This window comes from Leptodactylus fuscus, chromosome 7 (genome assembly GCF_031893055.1).
Source record: "Leptodactylus fuscus isolate aLepFus1 chromosome 7, aLepFus1.hap2, whole genome shotgun sequence".
Lineage (NCBI taxonomy): Eukaryota > Metazoa > Chordata > Amphibia > Anura > Leptodactylidae > Leptodactylus > Leptodactylus fuscus.
The window spans coordinates 146,787,121-146,808,746 of NC_134271.1; the positions used below are offsets into that span (position 1 = coordinate 146,787,121).

Here is a 21,626-nt window from a genome sequence, read left to right on the forward strand (position 1 = left end):
TTGACGAGAGATTTCAATGCAAGATTGTGCAATGCAAGATGGTGGCTAAAGAACCTCGACTAACATCCAAACAAGTCCAAGCTGCCCTGCAGTCCGAGGGTACAACAGTGTCAACCCGTACTATCCGTCAGCGTCTGAATGAGAAGGGACTGTATGGTAGGAGACCCAGGAAGACCCCACTTCTTACCCAGAGACAGAAAAAAGCCAGTTTGCCAAGCCAAGTTTGCCAAAACTTACCTGAGAAAGCCAAAAACGTTTTGGAAGAATGTTCTCTGGTCAGATGAGACAAAAGTAGGAAAAGGCATCAACATAGAGTTTACAGGAAAAAAAAGAGGCCTTCAAAGAAAAGAAGACGCCCCCTACAGTCAGACATGGCGGAGGGTCCCTGATGTTTTGGGGTTGCTTTGCTGCCTCTGGCACTGGACTGCTTGACCGTGTGCATGGCATTATGAAGTCTGAAGACTACCAACACATTGTGCAGCATAATGTAGGGCCCAGTGTGACAAAGCTGGGTCTCCCTCAGAGGTCATGGGTCTTCCAGCAGGACAATGACCCAAAACACACTTCAGGTCAGCGCTAGAAAATGGTTTGAGAGAAAGCACTGGAGACTTGTAAAGTGGCAGCAATGAGTCCAGCCCTGAATCCCATAGAACACCTGTGGGGGAGGGGAGATCTCTTGATGGCAGTTTGGAGAAGGCCCCCATCACATCTCAGGTACAACCTGGAGCAGTTTGCCAAAGAAGAATGGTCTAAGATTCCAGCAGAGCCTTGTAAGAAACTCATTGCTGGTTACCGGAAGCGGTTGTGCGCAGTTATTGTGTCTAAAGGTTGTGCTACCAAGTATTAGGCTGAGGGTGCCAATACTTCTGTCCGGCCCATTTTTGGAGTTTTGTGTGAAATGATCAATGATTTGACTTTTTTTTTTTTCATTCTCTTTTGTGTTTTTTCATTTCAAGCAAAATAAATGAAGATATTACTACCGAAGAGTTTGTGCTTGTAATCATTTTCTGGAAGACAATGAGTATTATCTGACAGAACTGCAGGGGAGCCAATACTTTTGGCCAACAATGTATAAACTCCTCACACCCTGGCCTTTTAGTTTTAGGAAGTATTAGATGAATATAGGTTCAAACTGTCTCAGAGATTTAGTCTCAAGGTTCCTGAAACTGATCACAGCCAGATCTGCCCTCTAAAAGCTCCTTGGCGCGCCTTCCCTTCTGCGTTTCGCTGTGCGTCCATATATTAGTTTACACCCACAAGTGGGGTACTATGGTAGTCAGGAGAACTTGCATAACAAATTGTGGGATGCGTTTTCTCCTTTAACCCCTTGTGAATGTGCAAATTCTAGGGCTAAATGAAAATATTAGTAAAATAAAATCAAATTTGAAAATTTCACTTCCATTTTGTATTAATTCCTGTTAAGCACTTATAGGGTTAAAATACTAGGTATATGTTGTTTTGGCTTATGTAAGGGGTACAGTTTTGAAAATGGGGTGATTTATGGGGGGTTTTAATACAAGGGTCTTTCAAAACCCCTTCATAACTAGATTAGTCCCTTAAAAAATGGGACTAATTTAGAAATTTCTTGAAAATTTTGAATATTGTTGTTTCACTTGTAAATTTTATGTCTGTAAAAAATAAAAGGGCGCCTAAAGTTTGATGCTGACATAAAGCAGAGATCTGGGACATGAGATTTATGATATAATTTTGGCGGTCTGACTATCTTTATGCAATGCACATCATTTCAAACTTTATAAAATGCATATTTTTCAAAATTTCCACCAAATTTAATATTTTTTCATAATTAAGCACAAAACATATCAACCAAAATTTACCACTAACATGAAGTACAATGTGTTACAAAAAAACAATCTCAAAATCACTTTGGTAAGTTAAAGCGTTGCAAAGTTATTGTCACATAAAGTACCGTATTTTTCGGACTATAAGACGCACCTTTTTCCCCCCAAATTTGGGGGGAAAAGAAGGGTGCGTCTTATAGTCTGAATGTGGCGCCTGGCACCCGCCGTAATAGAGAGGCGGATATCGGCAAGGGATAGACGCCGGGGCCTGAGACATCGCTGCGCTCCTCTGCCCTGCATGAAGCCAGCAGCGGTGATGCTATTCCACTCCTCCGCCCGCCGCTGGCTTCATGCAGGGCAGCGATGTCTCAGGCCCCGGCACCTGTGATGGCGTCTATCCCTCGCCGGCATCTGCCTCTCTAGTACAGTGGATGCCGGGTCAGTATCCGTGGCCCCTTCTCCCCCGGGGCCGGTCCCCACCGGCCCCGTACCTGTGACGTTGCAGGCCGGCTCCTGCGTGGCGATATCGCAGGAGCCGACCTGTTCGGGTGACAGCCGGGAGCCTAATGAGGCTCCCAGGCCTGTCACTGCTGTATATTAGTATTGCGACTGGGTCTATGACCAGCCGTAATACTAATAGACAGAATGGCCCATAGACGGCAATACAGTTGTATTGCCGTCTATGGGACTTGCAATCAAGTGACCGCAGGCTCAAGCCCCCGGGGGGGAATAAAATAGTAAAAAAAACAAAAAAAAAACTTTAAGAATATGAAATAAATAAAAGTTCTAAATCACCTCCTGTCCCTAGAATATATATATATATATATATATATATATATATATATATATATATATATATATATATATATATATAAAAGTAGAAAATCATATATCATAAACCACCGGTTTTTTTTTTTCAATTCAAGGTGATCTAACCAATATATAGTCCCCAAAATGGTATAACTAAAAAGTACTTCTGGCCCCGCAAAAAAACCACTCTATGCATCCCCGTACAGCTGCAGGGTCACCTGTCAATGTGGCCTTGCAGCTGTTGCAAAACTACAACTCCCATATATTAAATATTTTACCATTTTTTGCTTCCAAATTTTTTTTCCCTATTTTCCTCCTCTAAAACCTGGGTGCGTCTTATAGTCCGAAAAATACGGTAATACGTCAGTTTTGAAAAATCGAGCTTGGTCAGGAAGTCAAAAAGTGCCATCGGCGGGAAGGGGTTAAAGACTCAACTCACCTCAAGGGCCAAAAACACTGCTGGTGCAAGGCTCAATTCACCCAAAGGGTCAATAACTAAAACTCTGCTGTTTAAAGGCTTAATTCACCCAAATTGCCAAAAACACTGCTTTTTAAAGGCTCAACTTACCTCAAGGGCCTAATACTCTGCTGGTTAAAGGCTCAACTCATCCAAATGCCAAAAACACTGCTGGTGCAAGGCTCAATTCACCCAAAGGGCCAATAACTAAAACTCTGCTGTTTAAAGGCTCAACTCACCCAAAGGGCCTAAAACTCTGCTTGTGCAAGGCTCAACTCACTTTTTTGATGATACAAGCACTATAAGACCGCTCCACCAAGGCTCAACTCACTTTAAAGGCCTAAAACTCTGCTGGTACAAGGCTCAACTCACCCCAAGGGCCTGAAGCTAAGTTTGGGAGGGCCCAAGGTCCTGAAAAGTAATTTTTGGAGGTCTCACCACATCACACACACACATAAACAATGACAGTTAAGGGTGGGGGCTGTTGGATTTCCCATTGCCTATTCCATCTGTTGTTGTCATGGGCAACGTGATTTAAATGGGTGCATGCTAATGTTTCTTTAGCTTTAAATTTGTGTTTCTGTCCATACTAATGTAGAGGAAAGAAGATTTCCAAGTATTTTTCCACTTCATAGAGGTCCTATTGAGTTTGGAAAGTGTCTACTTGATAGGCTGTGACAGTGGGGTAATACAGGGACTTGGGCTTCTTAGATGCCCCCAGACATGCTTCCCCTGCTGTCCCAGTTGCATTCCAGAGGTGTTGGTATCATTTCTTGGGATGTCACTGTGGACTTGGTGACTCTCATTAGTCGGATAGTGGTTTCCCCTAAAACGAGCATTTTTTTCCCCATAGACTATAATGGGATTCGATATTCAGCCGAATAGTCGAATATTGAGGGTCTACTCAAAATGAATATCGAATATTGAATATTTCACTACTCACTCATCTCTACTAAGAACCTCATGTTCAGTATTGTAGAGTTTGCGGAGAAGGACTAGATCAATGTATAAGACTGGGATGTGTGGGCCATGTCTCTTTCTTTTTGCACATCATCACTGAATATGACTTTCATTCACAGTCCACGATTGCCTTTCCAATAGCCCATTGTAGCCTTGTTTTTTTTTTTTTTTTTTTCTGTTTGGGTGTTAGTGATGGCTTTCTTTTAGCTTTTCTGTTTGTAAATCCCATCTTTGAAGAGTTCTGTTTATCACTCATGAAGTCAATGCCTCAGAGACTGTAAGCAGTTATAAAAGCCAGAGGTGGTGCAACAAAGTCCTAGTGATGTGTTGGAGGGTTATTTTGTTCGTTTTTCATGATTCCATAATTTTTTTCCTCAGAATTGAGTGATTCCATAATTTATTCCCGGTGCTTGTTCTAAAAATTCAACTGTTACCGGTGACCACAATTATTTTTCTGGATTTCTTTTTGTGTTTCTTAAAGCCAGAAAGTTGCCATATGAAATGCCTTTAGTTTATTTTCATGGCTGTGATCTGCTTTTTTTTCTACAAAATTAAACAACTGAAGGAACATCCTCAGGGACTGGTGATTCCAGAATTTTTGCCAGGGGTTGTAGAAACCTGGTATACAAGAAGGTGGTATATACATACAGTCCTATGAAAAAGTTTGGGCACCCCTATTAATCTTAATCATTTTTAGTTCTAAATATTTTGGTGTTTGCAACAGCCATTTCAGTTTGATATATCTAATAACTGATGGACACAGTAATATTTCAGGATTGAAATGAGGTTTATTGTACTAACAGAAAATGTGCAATATGCATTAAACCAAAATTTGACCGGTGCAAAAGTATGGGCACCCTTATCATTTTATTGATTTGAATTCCCCTAACTACTTTTTACTGACTTACTGAAGCACAAAATTGGTTTTGTAACCTCAGTGAGCTTTGAACTTCATAGCCAGATGTATCCAATCATAAGAAAAGGTATTTAAGGTGGCCAATTGCAAGTTGATCTCCTATTTGAATCTCCTCTGAAGAGTGGCATCATGGGCTACTCAAAACAACTCTCAAATGATCTGAAAACAAAGATTGTTCAACATAGTTGTTCAGGGGAAGGATACAAAAAGTTGTCTCAGAGATTTAACCTGTCAGTTTCCACTGTGAGGAACATAGTAAGGAAATGGAAGACCACAGGGACAGTTCTTGTTAAGCCCAGAAGTGGCAGGCCAAGAAAAATATCAGAAAGGCAGAGAAGAAGAATGGTGAGAACAGTCAAGGACAATCCACAGACCACCTCCAAAGAGCTGCAGCATCATCTTGCTGCAGATGGTGTCACTGTGCATCGGTCAACTATACAGCGCACTTTGCACAAATAGAAGCTGTATGGGAGAGTGATGAGAAAGAAGCCGTTTCTGCACGTACGCCACAAATAGAGTTGCCTGAGGTATGAAAAAGCACATTTGGACAAGGCAGCTTCATTTTGGAAACAAAAATTGAGTTGTTTGGTTATAAAAAAAGGCGTTATGCATGGCGTCCAAAAAGAAACAGCATTCCAAGAAAAACACATGCTACCCACTGTAAAATTTGGTGGAGGTTCCATCATGCTTTGGGGCTGTGTGGCCAATGCCGGCATCGGGAATCTTGTTAAAGTTGAGAGTCGCATGGATTCCACTCAGTATCAGCAGATTCTTGAGAATAATGTTCAAGAATCAGTGACGAAGTTGAAGTTACGCCGGGGATGGATATTTCAGCAAGACAATGATCCAAAACACTGCTCCAAATCCTCAGGCATTCATGCAGAGGAACAATTACAATGTTCTGGAATGGCCATCCCAGTCCCCAGACCTGAATATCATTGAACATCTGTGGGATGATTTGAAGCGGGCTGTCCATGCTCGGCGACCATCTAACTTAACTGAACTTGAATTGTTTGTCCAAAATACCTTTATCCAGGATCCAGGAACTGATTAAAAGCTACAGGAAGCGACTAGAGGCTGTTATCTTTGCAAAAGGAGGATCTACTAAATATTAATGTCACTTTTCTGTTGAGGTGCCCATACTTTTGCACCGGTCAAATTTTGGTTTAATGCATATTGCACATTTTCTGTTAGTACAATAAACCTCATTTCAATCCTGAAATATTACTGTGTCCATCAGTTATTAGATATATCAAACTGAAATGGCTGCTGCAAACACCAAAATATTTAGAACTAAAAATGATTAAGATTAATAGGGGTGCCCAAACTTTTTCATAGGACTGTATAAATAACCTAAAGTAGTAATAAGCAATGTACACATATAACATAATCTTAGGAGAGAGAAACAGGTAGTGAGAGGTATACAATATATATATTTTAACCACTTCAGTACCGGGCCAATTTGTGGTCCAGGACCATACACATTTTAGGTTTTTTTTGTATGTCCGGTTTTGAGGGCAGTAACATTTTTCTCATGTCTCAAACAACTAATTTTTATGTCTTTTTTTTTCGGGTGAAAGAAATTTTTTGAGAGAAGTCCTCAGTAGTTGATACCTCTTTTAACTTAAAAATTTTTTTGATGACATATCGAGCTTTCGGGACTCTATAGAGGTCCCTTCATCAGGATGGTATAACACAATTTCTGAAGGTAGGCATATATATACAGAGAAATGGAGTGTTAGATGCAAAATAGATGGAAAACAGAACATGTAAATAAACAGTAAAACAACATATATATCAGTTAACAGGAAAGTTCTCTGGGTTAGTAGCTTCTTTGATCAGTGACGTGTTGTTTAGTGGTTGTAAAAGGCCATAAAACCCTGGGCCTGGTTTAATCCCCTTTGGAGAGTGTTGAGGGTCACCATAAGTTTAACCTCCCATATGAGGCGATCTTTTCTGCTCTTGAAATTTCCTCTTAGTATCAGGATCTTCATATCTTTGGTCATATTATGATTTTCATTGCAGAAGTGTTTTGGCACAGGGAGGTCCAGTCTCTGCTCTCTAATCATAAGTCTGTGTGAGTTCATCCTCATCCTAAGTGACTGTCCTGTCTCACCTACATACAGGCCCTCAGGACACTTAGTACACAATATCAAATACACCACATTAGGTGGCGGCAGGTGAAGTTACTTGGGATCTTGAAGTGTCGATCAGAGTTCGGGATCTTTATTTTATCCGTAGTCAGTATGTGAGGACAGGTTTTGTACCTCTTCTGTCCACATGGAAATGTTCCTGTGTTAGTTGGAGGTGACAGTGAGCTGCTAATAATCATATTCCTGAGGTTTGGTGGCTGTCTATATCATAGGAGAGGGGGGTCTGAAAATATGGATTTTAGATGGTTTAGATGGTCTTTTTTCAGGGACACATAGGGCTTTATTTTTATCTTGTCTTTATTTTTGTATGTTTTTTAATTGTTTTTTTTTTTTTTTATCCAGGAAAATATAAACATAATAGGAGGGAAATTGTGTCTGGTTTTCACTTTTCTTTTTTTTTAAATTTAATAACACAAAGTGCTACTGAAAAACTTTATAAAATAGTGTTTCCTTTCCGTTATGACAATTTTTATTTTATATGGTGTTGTCGGGGGGTGGGGCTATAACCTTTAATATCAGTGTTTTATTGATGTATTGTTTAATTTACTTGTTTAATTATTTTATTTACACTTTTTTTTAAACTTCATTTATTTATTTGTTTATTTGTTTTTTTCAGATGGTGTCCCCATAAGGTCATAATAGACCTTTGGGGACATCTGATCACTTTTTTTTTTGTACTGGAGGCTGATTTCCCCTGCAACTGGGACTGGTACATTTATCCCCAGTTGCAGGAGGAATATACAGCCTCCTGTACGCTGTTCTTTAGACTTACAGAGCTGATCTGGGTCCTGTAAAACTCAGCAGCTCTTGTTGGTACACTCAGCCCAGCAGATCATGTGACCACCAGGTCAGAGGGTGGTCCCATCATGGCGGCGCCCATAGCTGTATATACAGCGCTCATTGAGTGCTGTATACACAGCGATCGAGAAGGCAGGGAAGGGAATAAACCTTCCCTTCCTTCTCTCTGGGAGCTCCAGCTGAAGTTACATTTTAATCAAGCAAGATCTTTCTGTTGTCTCATAATGTTAGGGTTGTGACTTACCAAAAGGGAATTCACATGATGCTTTCTTGGTGCAAAAATTACCATTGTTAATGGATTTTCTACTGTAACCTCTTTCCTGGAAATGTGTAGTAAGTAGCAGATACTGTTTGACACGTAGAAATTCAACAATTGGAATGGCTCTTTTAACCTTCTAGTAGTGTGGTAGTGTGAACGTGTGGCATGGATGAAAATATTAGTGCAAATTTTCTTCCTGAAAACATCAGTTGAAACAAAATAGGGGAGCGGAGCCTGACCGCGTAAGATGGCGGACGCATCTCAGTAAAGCTCCGATCAGCGTGAACCAGAAAGCTGCCGTACCAGCGGTCAACAGTTGCCAAAGTAGTGAGAACCGGCAGAGATGGATCCCAGGACCCCCCGAGCACACCTAAGGCCCTAAAAATGCATTGAGACTTACAGCCTTTTGCAAGGAAGAAGACCTCTGTTTCACCCAGGCCTTCTCCCAAGATGGTGCCGACATCCTCAGTCACACAAGCCCTCACAGGAGACTCTGATGGAGAGAGTGAGACGGAGGGTGCTCCGACAGATGAAGGTGCAGTACTGCTTACTCGTTCCTTTTTTCAAAAAACCTATTTTCAAAAAAAGCCAGTACATTATCACCTATTCTTTTGGAACTGAAGGAAATACGGGCGGACATGTTATCGGCAGGCCTTAGGCTGAGTGCCTTGGAAGAAGCATATACGTCTGTGCAATCGCATGCTGACTCTGTGAATGATCTTAGATCATCTTAGATACCATAGCGATTTACTGGATAAATCAATATCGCTTATTGAAGATCAGGAAAATAGGAACAGAAAGCGCAATATTAGATTTAAAGATTTACCTGAGACAGTCACTACAGAATCTCTCTGCCAGATGGCGATGTCTCTTTTTTCAGATCTCCTTGGCTCTGAACGAGCTGAAAAAATAGTGATAGAAAGGATTCACAGGGCGGTTCGACCAAAACCCTGTCAAGGTGAACCTCCCCGTGATGTTATCTGTGGCCTCCTGTCATATGTTGACACTAATGCTATTTTGACTGCAGCCAGGGGCAAGGAGTGTATAGAGATAGATAGACATGAGATTTCCATTTTTCAGGATGTGGCGCCATCAATTTTGGAAAAGAGAAGAATATTGAGACCCCTACTTGAAGAGCTTCGCTCTAGAGACATCAAATATGCTTGGTTATATCCGTTTGGTTTGGCTATATTGCATGGAACTAAACGCATCACTGTACATACTCCTGCCGATCTCCCACAAGTCTGGACACTATTGGATATGGAACCTCTGGAGATTAAGTCATGGCATCCATCCGGTGGCCTGGATTTGCCACCCCAACTTCCTCCTCTGGATTTGGGATCTTCGACTCTGAAACATTGCCCGCCGAAGTCAAGTAAAAATATCTTGAAAAATAAACAGGGCTTACTATGAGCTACTATATACCTGAATTTGTTCGTGGACACTGGAGGTATATCTTTCGTTTTTTGCAAAAGATTACGTGACTTTTTACCTAACTTTCCTTTAAGTGCAGGCTGGATATGCCCTTATCCTTTTCTACTTCAGTGGTATATTGGTTTTTAGACATATGTTAGCTGTATCCTTATTCTAATGTGATAGTTAGAGATGAGCGAGTAGTACTCAATCGAGTAGGTATTCGATCGAATACTACGGTATTTGAAATACTCGTACTCGATCGAGTACTACTAGCTGTTCGAAGTTAAGATTCGATGCAGAACCAGCGTTGATTGGCAGAATGCTATAAATTGCCAATCAATGCTGGTTCTTCTCTTACCTTTAGAAGTCTTCTCCCTGCGCAGCGTCCCCGCGTCCTCTTCTGGCTCTGAATTCACTCTGCTAGGCATCCGGCCTGGGCAGAGCTGACTGCGCATGTCCGCTTGCAGTGCAGGCATGCGCAGTCGGCTCTTCCCAGGCCCGATGCCTAGCAGAGTGTATTCAAGGCCAGAAGAGGACGCGGGAAGGCTGCGCAGGGAGAAGAATCCAGCCCGACCCTCACTCATGGACTTGGTAAGTAGAATTTGATCAAATGTTGCGTACCCCTGAAACAAGCATTTCCCCCCATAGAATATAATGGGTTCGAAACCCGTTAAACAGTCGAACAGTGTGTGTCTAACCCCGAACATTTTAGTGTTCGCTCATCTCTAGTGATGTTATGGTCAGCAGGGTTTATTAAAAAAAAAAAAAAAAAAAAAACCCTACGGAGCCCACTGGGCTACTGACTGCTAACACCTAAGTGTGAATACTGTCTGACAGTTGAAGTCACTGCCAGCTAAATTAAATCAACAGGTGTACTCTGTTACCAGTCATACTCTGTTGCCGCACACTGTTCGACTGGGTTTCGAACCCCATTATAGTCTATGGGGGGAAATGCTCGTTTTAGGGGTACACAACATTCGATCAAATTCTACTTACCGCTCATCCTCTATTGCTTCTCATGCAGATTTAATAGCTTTACAAGAAAAACTAAAAGCAGCTCTAAACCAGTCTTCAGCTAAACAACTCCTTTATTCTAAAGTGAAACTATATTCACATGGTAATAAAGGGGGCAAACTCATGTCGGCTATGCTAAGAAAGGAAAGAGCGAAGTCTTACATAGCTTCAATTAAGAATGCCTCTGGATCACTAGGCTGTGATACTGAGAATATAGTGAAATCTTTTCATTCTTATTACTCTGCTTTATATAATTTGAGCCAAGAGGAGTCTCCAACGCCCTCACTAGACAAACAGCAAAAAACCCGGGAGTTCTTAGATCCCCTGATCCTTCCAAAACTGACTGAGGAAGAGTGTTCTTCCCTTCTTTCCCCAATTACTGAAGAGGAGATCAGGAAGACTATTCGAAGTTTGCCAGCAGGCAAAAGCCCCGGCCCTGACGGGCTACCGATACTTTATTATAACACTTTCCAAGCCCAGCTTCTTTCGCCTCTTACCCGATTCTGTAATGCTCTATTAGAAGGTCAATCTATGCAAAAACAAACACAAGAAGCCCACATAACTCTAATCCATAAAGAAGGTAGAGATCCAACATCCTGTAGTAACTATAGGCCTATATTGCTGTTAAGTAATGATTTAAAAATTTGGGCGAAGTTGCTTGCTTTGCGTTTGAGAGATGTCATGCCCAAACTCCTCCATTGCGAACAATCTGGTTTTGTAAAAGGAAGGGAGGGAAAAGATAATACTATCCGTTCATGCTATCGATATAGCCCAGGCCACCCGGTGGACTGGACCTTTATGGATGAGGAGTCTCCACGCCCAGTACCCGCTCACACTCTCCTAAGCCCCGCCTTCTCTATAATACTAGTCGGGGAGAGGGGGGCAGGGCGCTCTGAAACCCGGACCATGGGCCGAAGTGGACCAAGAACAGGGAGCTGCAGGTAAGCGGACATGGGGGGGGGGGTTGGGGTTGGGGGGGTTGGGGTTTGTAGTACTAACACGCTCAGCTGGGCTATTCCTTAGTACTACTAACACGCTCAGATCGGCTATTACACTAAGGAATAGCTGAGCGTGTCAGTACCACTAAGGAATAGCGAAGCTGAGCTAGTCGTGTTAGTTCAGGAGGAGTAGCTGGAGGGATGGTTGGGTGTAGTGCAGAGCTCTTTCATCTGTCCGGAGTAGCCGGGCTAACCACACGGGCTCTGCTATAGCTCACTATAGAAATGCATTGACCAGTGTTGATTGGCCAGTGTACGGGCATTCGGCCAATCAACACTGGCCAATGCATTCCTATGGGAAAAAGTCAGCTTGAGCATATCGCAAGCTGACAGGGATCCCCACAAGATAGAGCCCCAAAGAGCTGGGTGAGTGACATTCCCCCCTACATAAAGGTAATCCCTAGCTAACCCTGCCTGTACATCTGTCCCTGTCTCACATTCATATAGTTCAGTCTCATATTAGTCGAATGGTAAATCCACCATTCGTCTAAATTGGAGGTTATCTGTTTCCGGCCGCCAATTCCTTTTTCCGATTTTTTTTTCACTGCCTACATTGTCGTATTTCCTGTCCCACCTCCCCTGTGCAGTTATTGGTGCAAAAAAAACGCACCAGGGAAGGTGGGAGGGGAATTGAATTTTTAGTGAGTTTGCCACCTGCTCATCTCTAATTAATACCACTGATCAGTTGGAAGGAGAGATCACATGATACGTACCTCAAAATTTGGTCTCCTTGGTGGAGATCTCTCTAGTTCATGATAGTTACTTGTTATTCTTGTATTTTTTGTAGAATGGGAGGAAATCCATGCAAACATGGGAAGAACATACAAAGTCCTTGCAGATGTTGTTCCTGGCGGGATTATAGAGACTATAGATTATAGAGACTGTTATATTTTGAGGATTCAGGGGCCTCAGATCCAGGACCTGCCAACTATCTGATATTTGTAGTGATCCTGAGCCTGAGCCCTGACTATTTCCTGCCGTGACCTCTAGATTCTGTGTCTGATACTAGTATTTGTCCATACTCGGGCTATTATTGATCACTGCCTTCACTTTTAGATGTGACACCTGGGATTTGTAGTGCATCTCCTAGTCACCTTCCTACCTGGCTTCTCTTCATCATCCACTTTCTCTCCCCAAGTCAGTAACTTTTCTGAAGTGACCTGGGGATACTCAGCAGCAAAGTCCAGATGTCTATTAAAGGGTGACAACCCTTCATATTCCAGTATAGACAGCACCAAGCTGACTGTGGTCTGTACTGTCAGATCAGGTGAGAGATGTCTAAACAGCGTCCGGTCACACTGCAAAAATGGTCACAAATGGACTCACAGGATCTGCTGCTAATGTCTGACTGCCAGATATGACAGGACACCTGTAGTAGTCTTGTGGAGTCCAGGCCTCAGTGGGTCAGACGTATATTGATGGTGTGAGGGAAAACTGCTCAATATAAGGCAGGTGAGTTTAATGTTATGGCTGATCAGGGTTTAATATCATTAAGGCCTCGTTCCCACGGAATAATGTGGCGCTCATTCTGACATGTAAACACGTGTCAGAGTGAGTGCTTCAAAACAGAATCCCATTGACTTCAATGCGTTCCGCCTTACATGCGTAACACATTGAAATCAATGGGTTAAAAAGCCTCCAATTGATTTCAATGTGTTACGCGAGTAAGTCGGATCCCATTGAAGTCAATGGGATTGTGTTTTGTTTTCACTCTGACACGTGTTTAAATGTCAGAGTGAGCACCGCGTTACTCTGTGGGAACGGGGACTAAGAGTGTTGTAAGAGGGAGCAAGAGGAAACTTCCTTATCATATCTGGAAGAATCCTCATCAACTCTGGAAGAATCCTTATAATCTCAGGAGTCCTGATTACCTCTGGGGCAATCCTTATTACTGCTGAAGGAATCCTTTTTATTTCTAGGTGAATCTTGACCAACTTTAAAGGAATCCTTACCATCCCTGGAGGAATCCTGACCATCTCTGGAGGGATCCTGACCATCACTGGAGGAATCCTGACCATCTCTGGAGGGATCCTGACCATCACTGGAGGAATCCTGACCATCTCTGGAGGGATCCTGACCATCTCTGGAAGTTTTATTATCCATTTCTGAGCCTGGGAAAATATTTCAATATCTGCAGGAAAAATGAAATATCTTCATTACATTAAGGAAATAAAATAAAAAAATCTTTAACTCTTAAGGCTGAAGAAGAGTTTCTACATAATTGTTTGTAACCATTTTTATTTTTTGGAAATCTCCATGTCCTCATTATAACTGTATAAAACTGGCTGTCATTGGGCTGCTTATCCTCCTCAGACCATCTGCCGCCCTCACTGCTCGGACAGGGCCCGACTGCTCTCTACTTCCAGTACCTGTCCTGTTGCAGCAGGAAATAGTTGGGAATCAATAGCGGAGCAGGTGACAACGATTGTCTGAGCATGTAAGCAATATGGAGGGGGCTCCTGGGAATATTATCAATGGGGGAGTCGTTAGATTTACAGGTCGGATATTAATTGTAGTTCTTTGTTTCAGATTTTTCTTAGACCAGTTTACTGAACAGTTCAGAGGATTTATCTATAACTAGAGGGAGGACGCGGCTTCGCACAGGTATATTACATTTTATGTTTGTACAAATTGTCCAATTTTGCATTGATGTATTTTATATGTGGTTTGTGTGTATGTCCATAAGCGTCATGTGATTATGTCTATCTCATTTTGGATGTCAGTGAAAAACCTGTGATCAGTTGTTATGGATACCTGGAGTAAAGCTGTATCTAATCCTTCCCCATGTAGTATTGTGTTTAGAGGCAAGTATCTAATCCTTGTTGGTGTGGTACTGTGCGCAGATGCACATATCTAATCCCCTGGCGTGTGGTACTGTGTGCAGATGCGTGTATCTAATCCTCCCCGTGTGGTATTATGTGAAGAGGCGCATATCTAATTCTCCGATAAGTGAAACTGTGTGCAGACGTGTATATCTAATCTTACGGCGCGGAGAGAGCGGTGGGAGAGCGAGGAGAAGGTAAGTGTAATGTGTACACTGAGGTGGAACATGAAACTGGGGGCAGATGAAGGAGGGGACAGCATGACACTTGGGGCAGCGATGGAAGGGACATGAATCTGGGGGCAGAGATGGAGGGACATGAATCTGGGGGCAGAGATGTGGGGACATGAATCTGGGGGCAGAAATGTGAAGACATGAATCTGGGGGCAGAGATGGAGAGGACATGAATCAGGGGGCAGAGATAAAGGGACATGAATCTGGGGGCAGACATGTGGGGACATGAATCTGGGGCAGAGATGTGGGGACATGAATCTGGGGGCAGAGATGGAGGGAACATGAATCTGGGGGCAGAGATGGAAGGGACATGAATCTGGGGCAGAGATGTGGGGAAATGAATCTGGGGCAGAGATGGAGGGACATGAATCTGGGGGCAGAGATGGGGGACATGAAACTGGGGGCAGAGATGTGGGGACATGAATCTGGGGGCAAAGATGGAGGGGACATGAATCTGGGGGCAGAGATGGAGGGACATGAATCAGGGGGCAGAGATGGAGGGGACATGAATCTGGGGGCAGAGATGTGGGGACATGAATCTGGGGCAGAGATATGGGGACATGAATCTGGGGGCAGAGATGGAGGGGACATGAATCTGGGGGCAGAGATGGAAGGGACATGAATCTGGGGCAGAGATGTGGGGGCATGAATCTGGGGGCAGAGATGGAGGGACATGAATCTGGGGGAAGAGATGAGGGGACATGAAACTGGGGGCAGAGATGGGGGACATGAAACTGGGGGCAGAGATGGAGGGGACATGAATCTTGGGGCAGAGATGGAGGGACATGAATCTGGGGCAGAGATGAGGGGACATGAATCTGGGGGCAGAGATGGGGGACATGAATCTGGGGCAGAGATGTATGGACATGAATCTGGGGGCAGAGATGGAGGGGACATGAATCAGGGGGCAGAGATGGAGGGGACATGAATCTGGGGGCAGAAATGGAGGGACATGAATCTGGGGCAAGGATGGGGGGACATGAATCTGGGGGCAGAGATGGGGGGGACATGAATCTGGGGGCAGAGATGGGGGGAACATGAATCTGGGGGCAGAGATGGAGAGGACATGAATCTGGGGCAGAGATGTGGGGACATGAATCTAAGGGCAGAGATGGGGGGACATGAATCTGGGGGCAGAGATGGAGGGAAATTAATCTGGGGCAGAGATGGAGGGACATGAATCTGGGGGCAGAGATGGAGGGGACATGAACTTGGGGGCAGAGATGGAGGGACATGAATCTGGGGCAGAGATGGGGGGACATGAATCTGGGGGCAGAGATAGGGGGACATGAATCTGGGGGCAGAGATAGGGGGACATGAATCTGGGGGCAGAGATAGGGGAACATGAATCTGGGGGAAGAGATGGGGGACATGAATCTGGGGGCAGAGATGTGGAGACATGAATCTGGGGCAGAGATGGAGAGGACATGAATCTTGGGGCAGAGATGGAGGGACATGAATCTGGGGCAGAGATGGGGGGACATGAATCTGGGGCAGAGATGGAGGGACATGAATCTGGGGGCAGAGATGGAGGGGACATGAATCAGGGGGCAGAGATGGAGGGGACATGAATCTGGGGGCAGAAATGGAGGGACATGAATCTGGGGCAGAGATGGGGGGACATGAATCTGGGGGCATAGATGGGGGGGATATGAATCTGGGGGCAGAGATGGGGGGAACATGAATCTGGGGGCAGAGATGGAGAGGACTTGAATCTGGGGCAGAGATGTGGGGACATGAATCTGAGGGCAGAGATGGGGGGACATGAATCTGGGGGAAGAGATGGAGGGAAATTAATCTGGGGCAGAGATGGAGGGACATGAATCTGGGGGCAGAGATGGAGGGGACATGAACTTGGGGGCAGAGATGGAGGGACATGAATCTGGGGCAGAGATGGAGGGACATGAATCTGGGGGTAGAGATGGAGGGGACATGAACTTGGGGGCAGAGATGGAGGGACATGAATCTGGGGCAGAGATGTGGGGACATGAATCAGGGGGCAGAGATGGATGGGACATGAATCTGGGGGCAGAGATGGAGGGACATGAATCTGGGGCAGAGATGGAGGGGACATGAATCTGGGGGAAGAGATGGGGGACATGAATCTGGGGGCAGAGATGTGGGACATGAATCTTGGGGAAGAGATGTGGGGACATGAATCTGGGGGCAAAGATGTAGGGGACATGAATCTGGGGGCAGAGATGGAGGGACATGAATCAGGGGGCAGAGATGGAGGGGACATGAATCTGGGGGCAGAGATGTGGGGACATGAATCTGGGGCAGAGATATGGGGACATGAATCTGGGGGCAGAGATGGAGGGGACATGAATCTGGGGGCAGAGATGGAAGGGACATGAATCTGGGGCAGAGATGTGGGGGCATGAATCTTGGGGCAGAGATGGAGGGACATGAATCTGGGGGCAGAGATGGTGGGACATGAAACTGGGGGCAGAGATGGGGGGACATGAAACTGGGGGCAGAGATGGAGGGGACATGAATCTTGGGGCAGAGATGGAGGGACATGAATCTGGGGCAGAGATGGGGGGAACATGAATCTGGGGGCAGAGATGGAGAGGACATGAATCTGGGGCAGAGATGTGGGGACATGAATCTGAGGGCAGAGATGGGGGGACATGAATCTGGGGGCAGAGATGGAGGGAAATTAATCTGGGGCAGAGATGGGGGGACATGAATCTTGGGGCAGAGATGGAGGGGACATGAACTTGGGGGCAGAGATGGAGGGACATGAATCTGGGGCAGAGATGGGGGGACATGAATCTGGGGGCAGAGATAGGGGGACATGAATCTGGGGGTAGAGATGGAGGGACATGAATCTGGGGGCAGAGATGGGGGGACATGAATCAGGGGGCAGAGATGGAGGGGACATGAATCTGGGGGCAGAGATGGAGGGGACATGAATCTGGGGGCAGAGATGGAGGGGACATGAATCTGGGGGCAGAGATGGAGGGACATGAATCTGGGGGCAGAAATGGGGGGACATGAATCTGGGGGGGAAATGGGGGGACATGAATCTGGGGGCAGAGATGGAGAGGACATGAATCTGGGGCAGAGATGTGAGGACATGAATCTGGGGGCAGAGATGGAGAGGACATGAATCTTGGGGCAGAGACGGAGGGACATGAATCTGGGGCAGAGATGGGGGACATGAGTCTGGGGCAGAGATGGAGGGACATGAATCTGGGGGCAGAGATGGAGGGGACATGAATCAGGGGGCAGAGATGGAGGGGACATGAATCTGGGGGCAGAGATGGAGGGGACATGAATCAGGGGGCAGAGATGGAGGGGACATGAATCTGGGGGCAGAGATGGCGGGGACATGAAACTGGGGGCAGAGATGGAGGGGACATGAATCTTGGGGCAGAGATGGAGGGGCATGAATCTGGGGGCAGAGATGGAGGGGACATGAATCTGGGGGCAGAGATGGAGGGACATGAATCTGGGGGCAGAAATGGGGGGACATGAATCTGGGGGGGAAATGGGGGGACATGAATCTGGGGGCAGAGATGGAGAGGACATGAATCTGGGGCAGAGATGTGAGGACATGAATCTGGGGGCAGAGATGGAGAGGACATGAATCTTGGGGCAGAGATGGAGGGACATGAATCTGGGGCAGAGATGGGGGACATGAATCTGGGGCAGAGATGGAGGGACATGAATCTGGGGGCAGAGATGGAGGGGACATGAATCAGGGGGCAGAGATGGAGGGGACATGAATCTGGGGGCAGAGATGGAGGGGACATGAATCAGGGGGCAGAGATGGAGGGGACATGAATCTGGGGGCAGAGATGGCGGGGACATGAAACTGGGGGCAGAGATGGAGGGGACATGAATCTTGGGGCAGAGATGGAGGGGCATGAATCTGGGGCAGAGATGGGGGGACATGAATCTGGGGGCAGAGATGGGGGACATGAATCTGGGGCAGAGATGGAGGGGACATGAATCAGGGGGCAGAGATGGAGGGGACATGAATCTGGGGGCAGAAATGGAGGGACATGAATCTGGGGCAGAGATGGGGGGACATGAATCTCGGGCAGAGATGTGGGGACATGAATCTGAGGGCAGAGATGGGGGGACATGAATCTGGGGGCAGAGATGGAGGGAAATTAATCTGGGGGCAGAGATGGAGGGACATGAATCTGGGGGCAGAGATGGAGGGGACATGAATCTGGGGCAGAGATGGGGGACATGAATCTGGGGGCAGAGATAGGGGGACATGAATCTGGGGGTAGAGATGGAGGGACATGAATCTGGGGGCAGAGATGGAGGGGACATGAATCTGGGGGCAGAGATGGAGGGGACATGAATCTGGGGGCAGAGATGGAGGGACATGAATTTGCGGCAGAGATGGAGGGGACATGAATCTGGGGGCAGAGATGGAGGGACATGAATCTGGGGGCAGAGATGGGGAGACTTGAATCTGGGGGCAGAGATGTGGGGACATGAATCTGGGGGCAGAGATGGAGAGGACATGAATCTGGGGCAGAGATGTGGGGACATGAATCTGGGGACAGAGATGGAGAGGACATGAATCTGGGGGAAGAGATGGGGGACATGAATCTGGGGGCAGAGATGGGGGACATGAATCTTGGGGAAGAGATGTGGGGACATGAATCTGGGGGCAGAGATGGTGAGGACATGAATCTGGGGGAAGAGATGGGGGACATGAATCTGGGGGCAGAGATGGGGGACATGAATCTTGGGGAAGAGATGTGGGGACATGAATCTGGGGGCAGAGATGGTGAGGTCATGAATCTGGGGGAAGAGATGGGGGACATGAATCTGGGGCAGAGATGGAGAGGACATGAATCGGGGGGCAGAGATGGAGGGGACATGAATCTGGGGGCAGAGATGTGGGGACATGAATCTGGGGGCAGATATGGAGGGGACATGAATCTGGGGGCAGAGATGGAGGGAAATTAATCTGGGGGCAGAGATGGAGGGACATGAATCTGGGGGCAGAGATGGAGGGGACATGAATCTGGGGGCAGAGATGGAGGGAAATTAATCTGGGGGCAGAGATGGAGGGACATGAATCTGGGGGCAGAGATGGAGGGGACATGAATCTGGGGGCAGAGATGGAGGGACATGAATCTGGGGGCAGAGATGGGGGGACATGAATCTGGGGGCAGAGATGGAGGGGACATGAATCTGGGGGCAGAGATGGAGGGGACATGAATCTGGGGGCAGAGATGGAGGGACATGAATCTGGGGGCAGAGATGGGGGGACATGAATCTGGGGGCAGAGATGGAGGGGACATGAATCTGGGGGCAGAGATGGAGGGGACATGAATCTGGGGGCAGAGATGGGGGGACATGAATCTGGGGCAGAGATGGAGGGGACATGAATCTGGGGGCAGAGATGGAGGGACATGAATCTGGGACAGAGATGGGGGGGACATGAATCTGGGGGCAGAGATGGGGGGACATGAATCTGGGGGCAGAGATGGAGAGGACATGAATCTGGGGCAGAGATGGGGGGACATGAATCTGGGGGCAGAGATGGAGGGACATGAATCTGGGGCAGAGATCGGGGGACATGAATCTGGGGGCAGAGATAGGGGAACATGAATCTGGGGGCAGAGATAGGGGGACATGAAACTGGTGCAGAGATGGAGCGGGGGACATGAAACTGGGGGCAGATGAAGGGTGTATATGAAACTGGGGGAGAGATAGAGGGGGGACATATAATTGACGGGTGACTGTAGGAGGATTATACTGTGTGCGGGCACATGAAAAATTAATGAGAATGGGCGGAGTCAACATAAAAGTGGGTGTGGCTAAACTTGCCGCGGCGCATGTAGCGCGCCACACATTTTGTCCCTCTTTCGGTTCTTCAAGAGTTGGGAGGTATGCAGTAACACATAAGCTATCTCAGAGACCAAGCCTGCTGGAGCTCCACAAGCTGGAACGGCGTCTACTGCTCCTAGCCCTGGTGTAGAGCTGACGGTTCAGGGCTTACAGGTCCTAACTAACAGCACCCAGATTGAAGCAGAGAAACCCCACACAGAGGCCTAGTCTGACAACCTGCCTGAATACTGGAGCCTATCCCCGACTACTGTCATTCACTCCATGGACTATGAGGAAATTTTAGTCAAAGTGTGAGCACCCGGCGGGTGTCGGCTCATACTATTTAAAGGGAAGTCCCCGCCCATTAAGCGCGGTGGCAATGACCTCACCGCTCATGCTCAGTAGGGGAGAAATGGCACTTAGCTTGTGAGCAGCTCCAATAAGTCTGAGCATGCTCAGTAAAGTGAAAGCTGGTTAGATTGACCCACAGGTGGCGCTGTGCGCTATGAGAGCAACCTGCAGGACCCAATCCTAACAGCCGTGCACCCTGAAAATCATTCATCATAGAGGTAAGCAGAAGCATTTTTTTTCTATTTTCACTGCATCATATGCTCCTCAGTATCCCCCCACCCCACAGTATTATTTGCTCCTCAGTAAACCCCCCACTGTATCATATGCTCCTCAGTACCCCCCCCACACTGTATTATATGCTCATCAGTACCCCCCCCCCCCACTGTATTATATGCTCCTCAGTAACCCCATCCACTGTACTATATGCTCCTCAGTACACCCCCCACTGTATCATATGCTCCTCAGTACCCCCCCACACTGTATTATATTCTCCTCAGTACCCCCACCCACTGTATTATATGCTCTTCAGTACACCCCCCACTGTATTATATGCTCCTCAGTACACCCCCCACTGTATTGTATGCTCCTCAGTACACCCCCCACCTCACAGTATTATATGTTCCTCAGTACCCCCCCAAACTGTATTATATTCTCCTCAGTACCACAACCCACTGTATTATATGCTCCTCAGTACCCGTCACTGTATTATATGCTCCTCAGTACACCCCACACTGTATTATATGCTCCTCAGTACACCCCCCCGTATTATATACTCCTCAGTACCCCCCACTGTATTATATGCTCCTTAGTACACCCCCCCACCCCATAGTAT

The 21,626-nt window shown here is 46.4% G+C and overlaps 1 protein-coding gene across 3 annotated transcripts in view; it reads right to left on the reverse strand.

Annotated features, from left to right (window-relative positions):
• Positions 1 to 21,626, reverse strand: part of LOC142214296 (NACHT, LRR and PYD domains-containing protein 12-like) — a 398,233-nt gene that overhangs the window by 132,171 nt on the left and 244,436 nt on the right. For 2 of the 3 annotated variants that reach the window (XM_075283206.1, XM_075283205.1), the window contains exon 2: positions 13,533 to 13,711. The exons of the other annotated variant lie outside the window; for it this stretch is intronic. In XM_075283206.1, coding sequence (XP_075139307.1) covers positions 13,533 to 13,683 — 151 coding nt within the window. In that variant the 5' untranslated portion in view covers positions 13,684 to 13,711. The remainder of the gene's footprint in view (positions 1 to 13,532; positions 13,712 to 21,626) is intronic. 3 annotated transcript variants of the gene reach the window in all.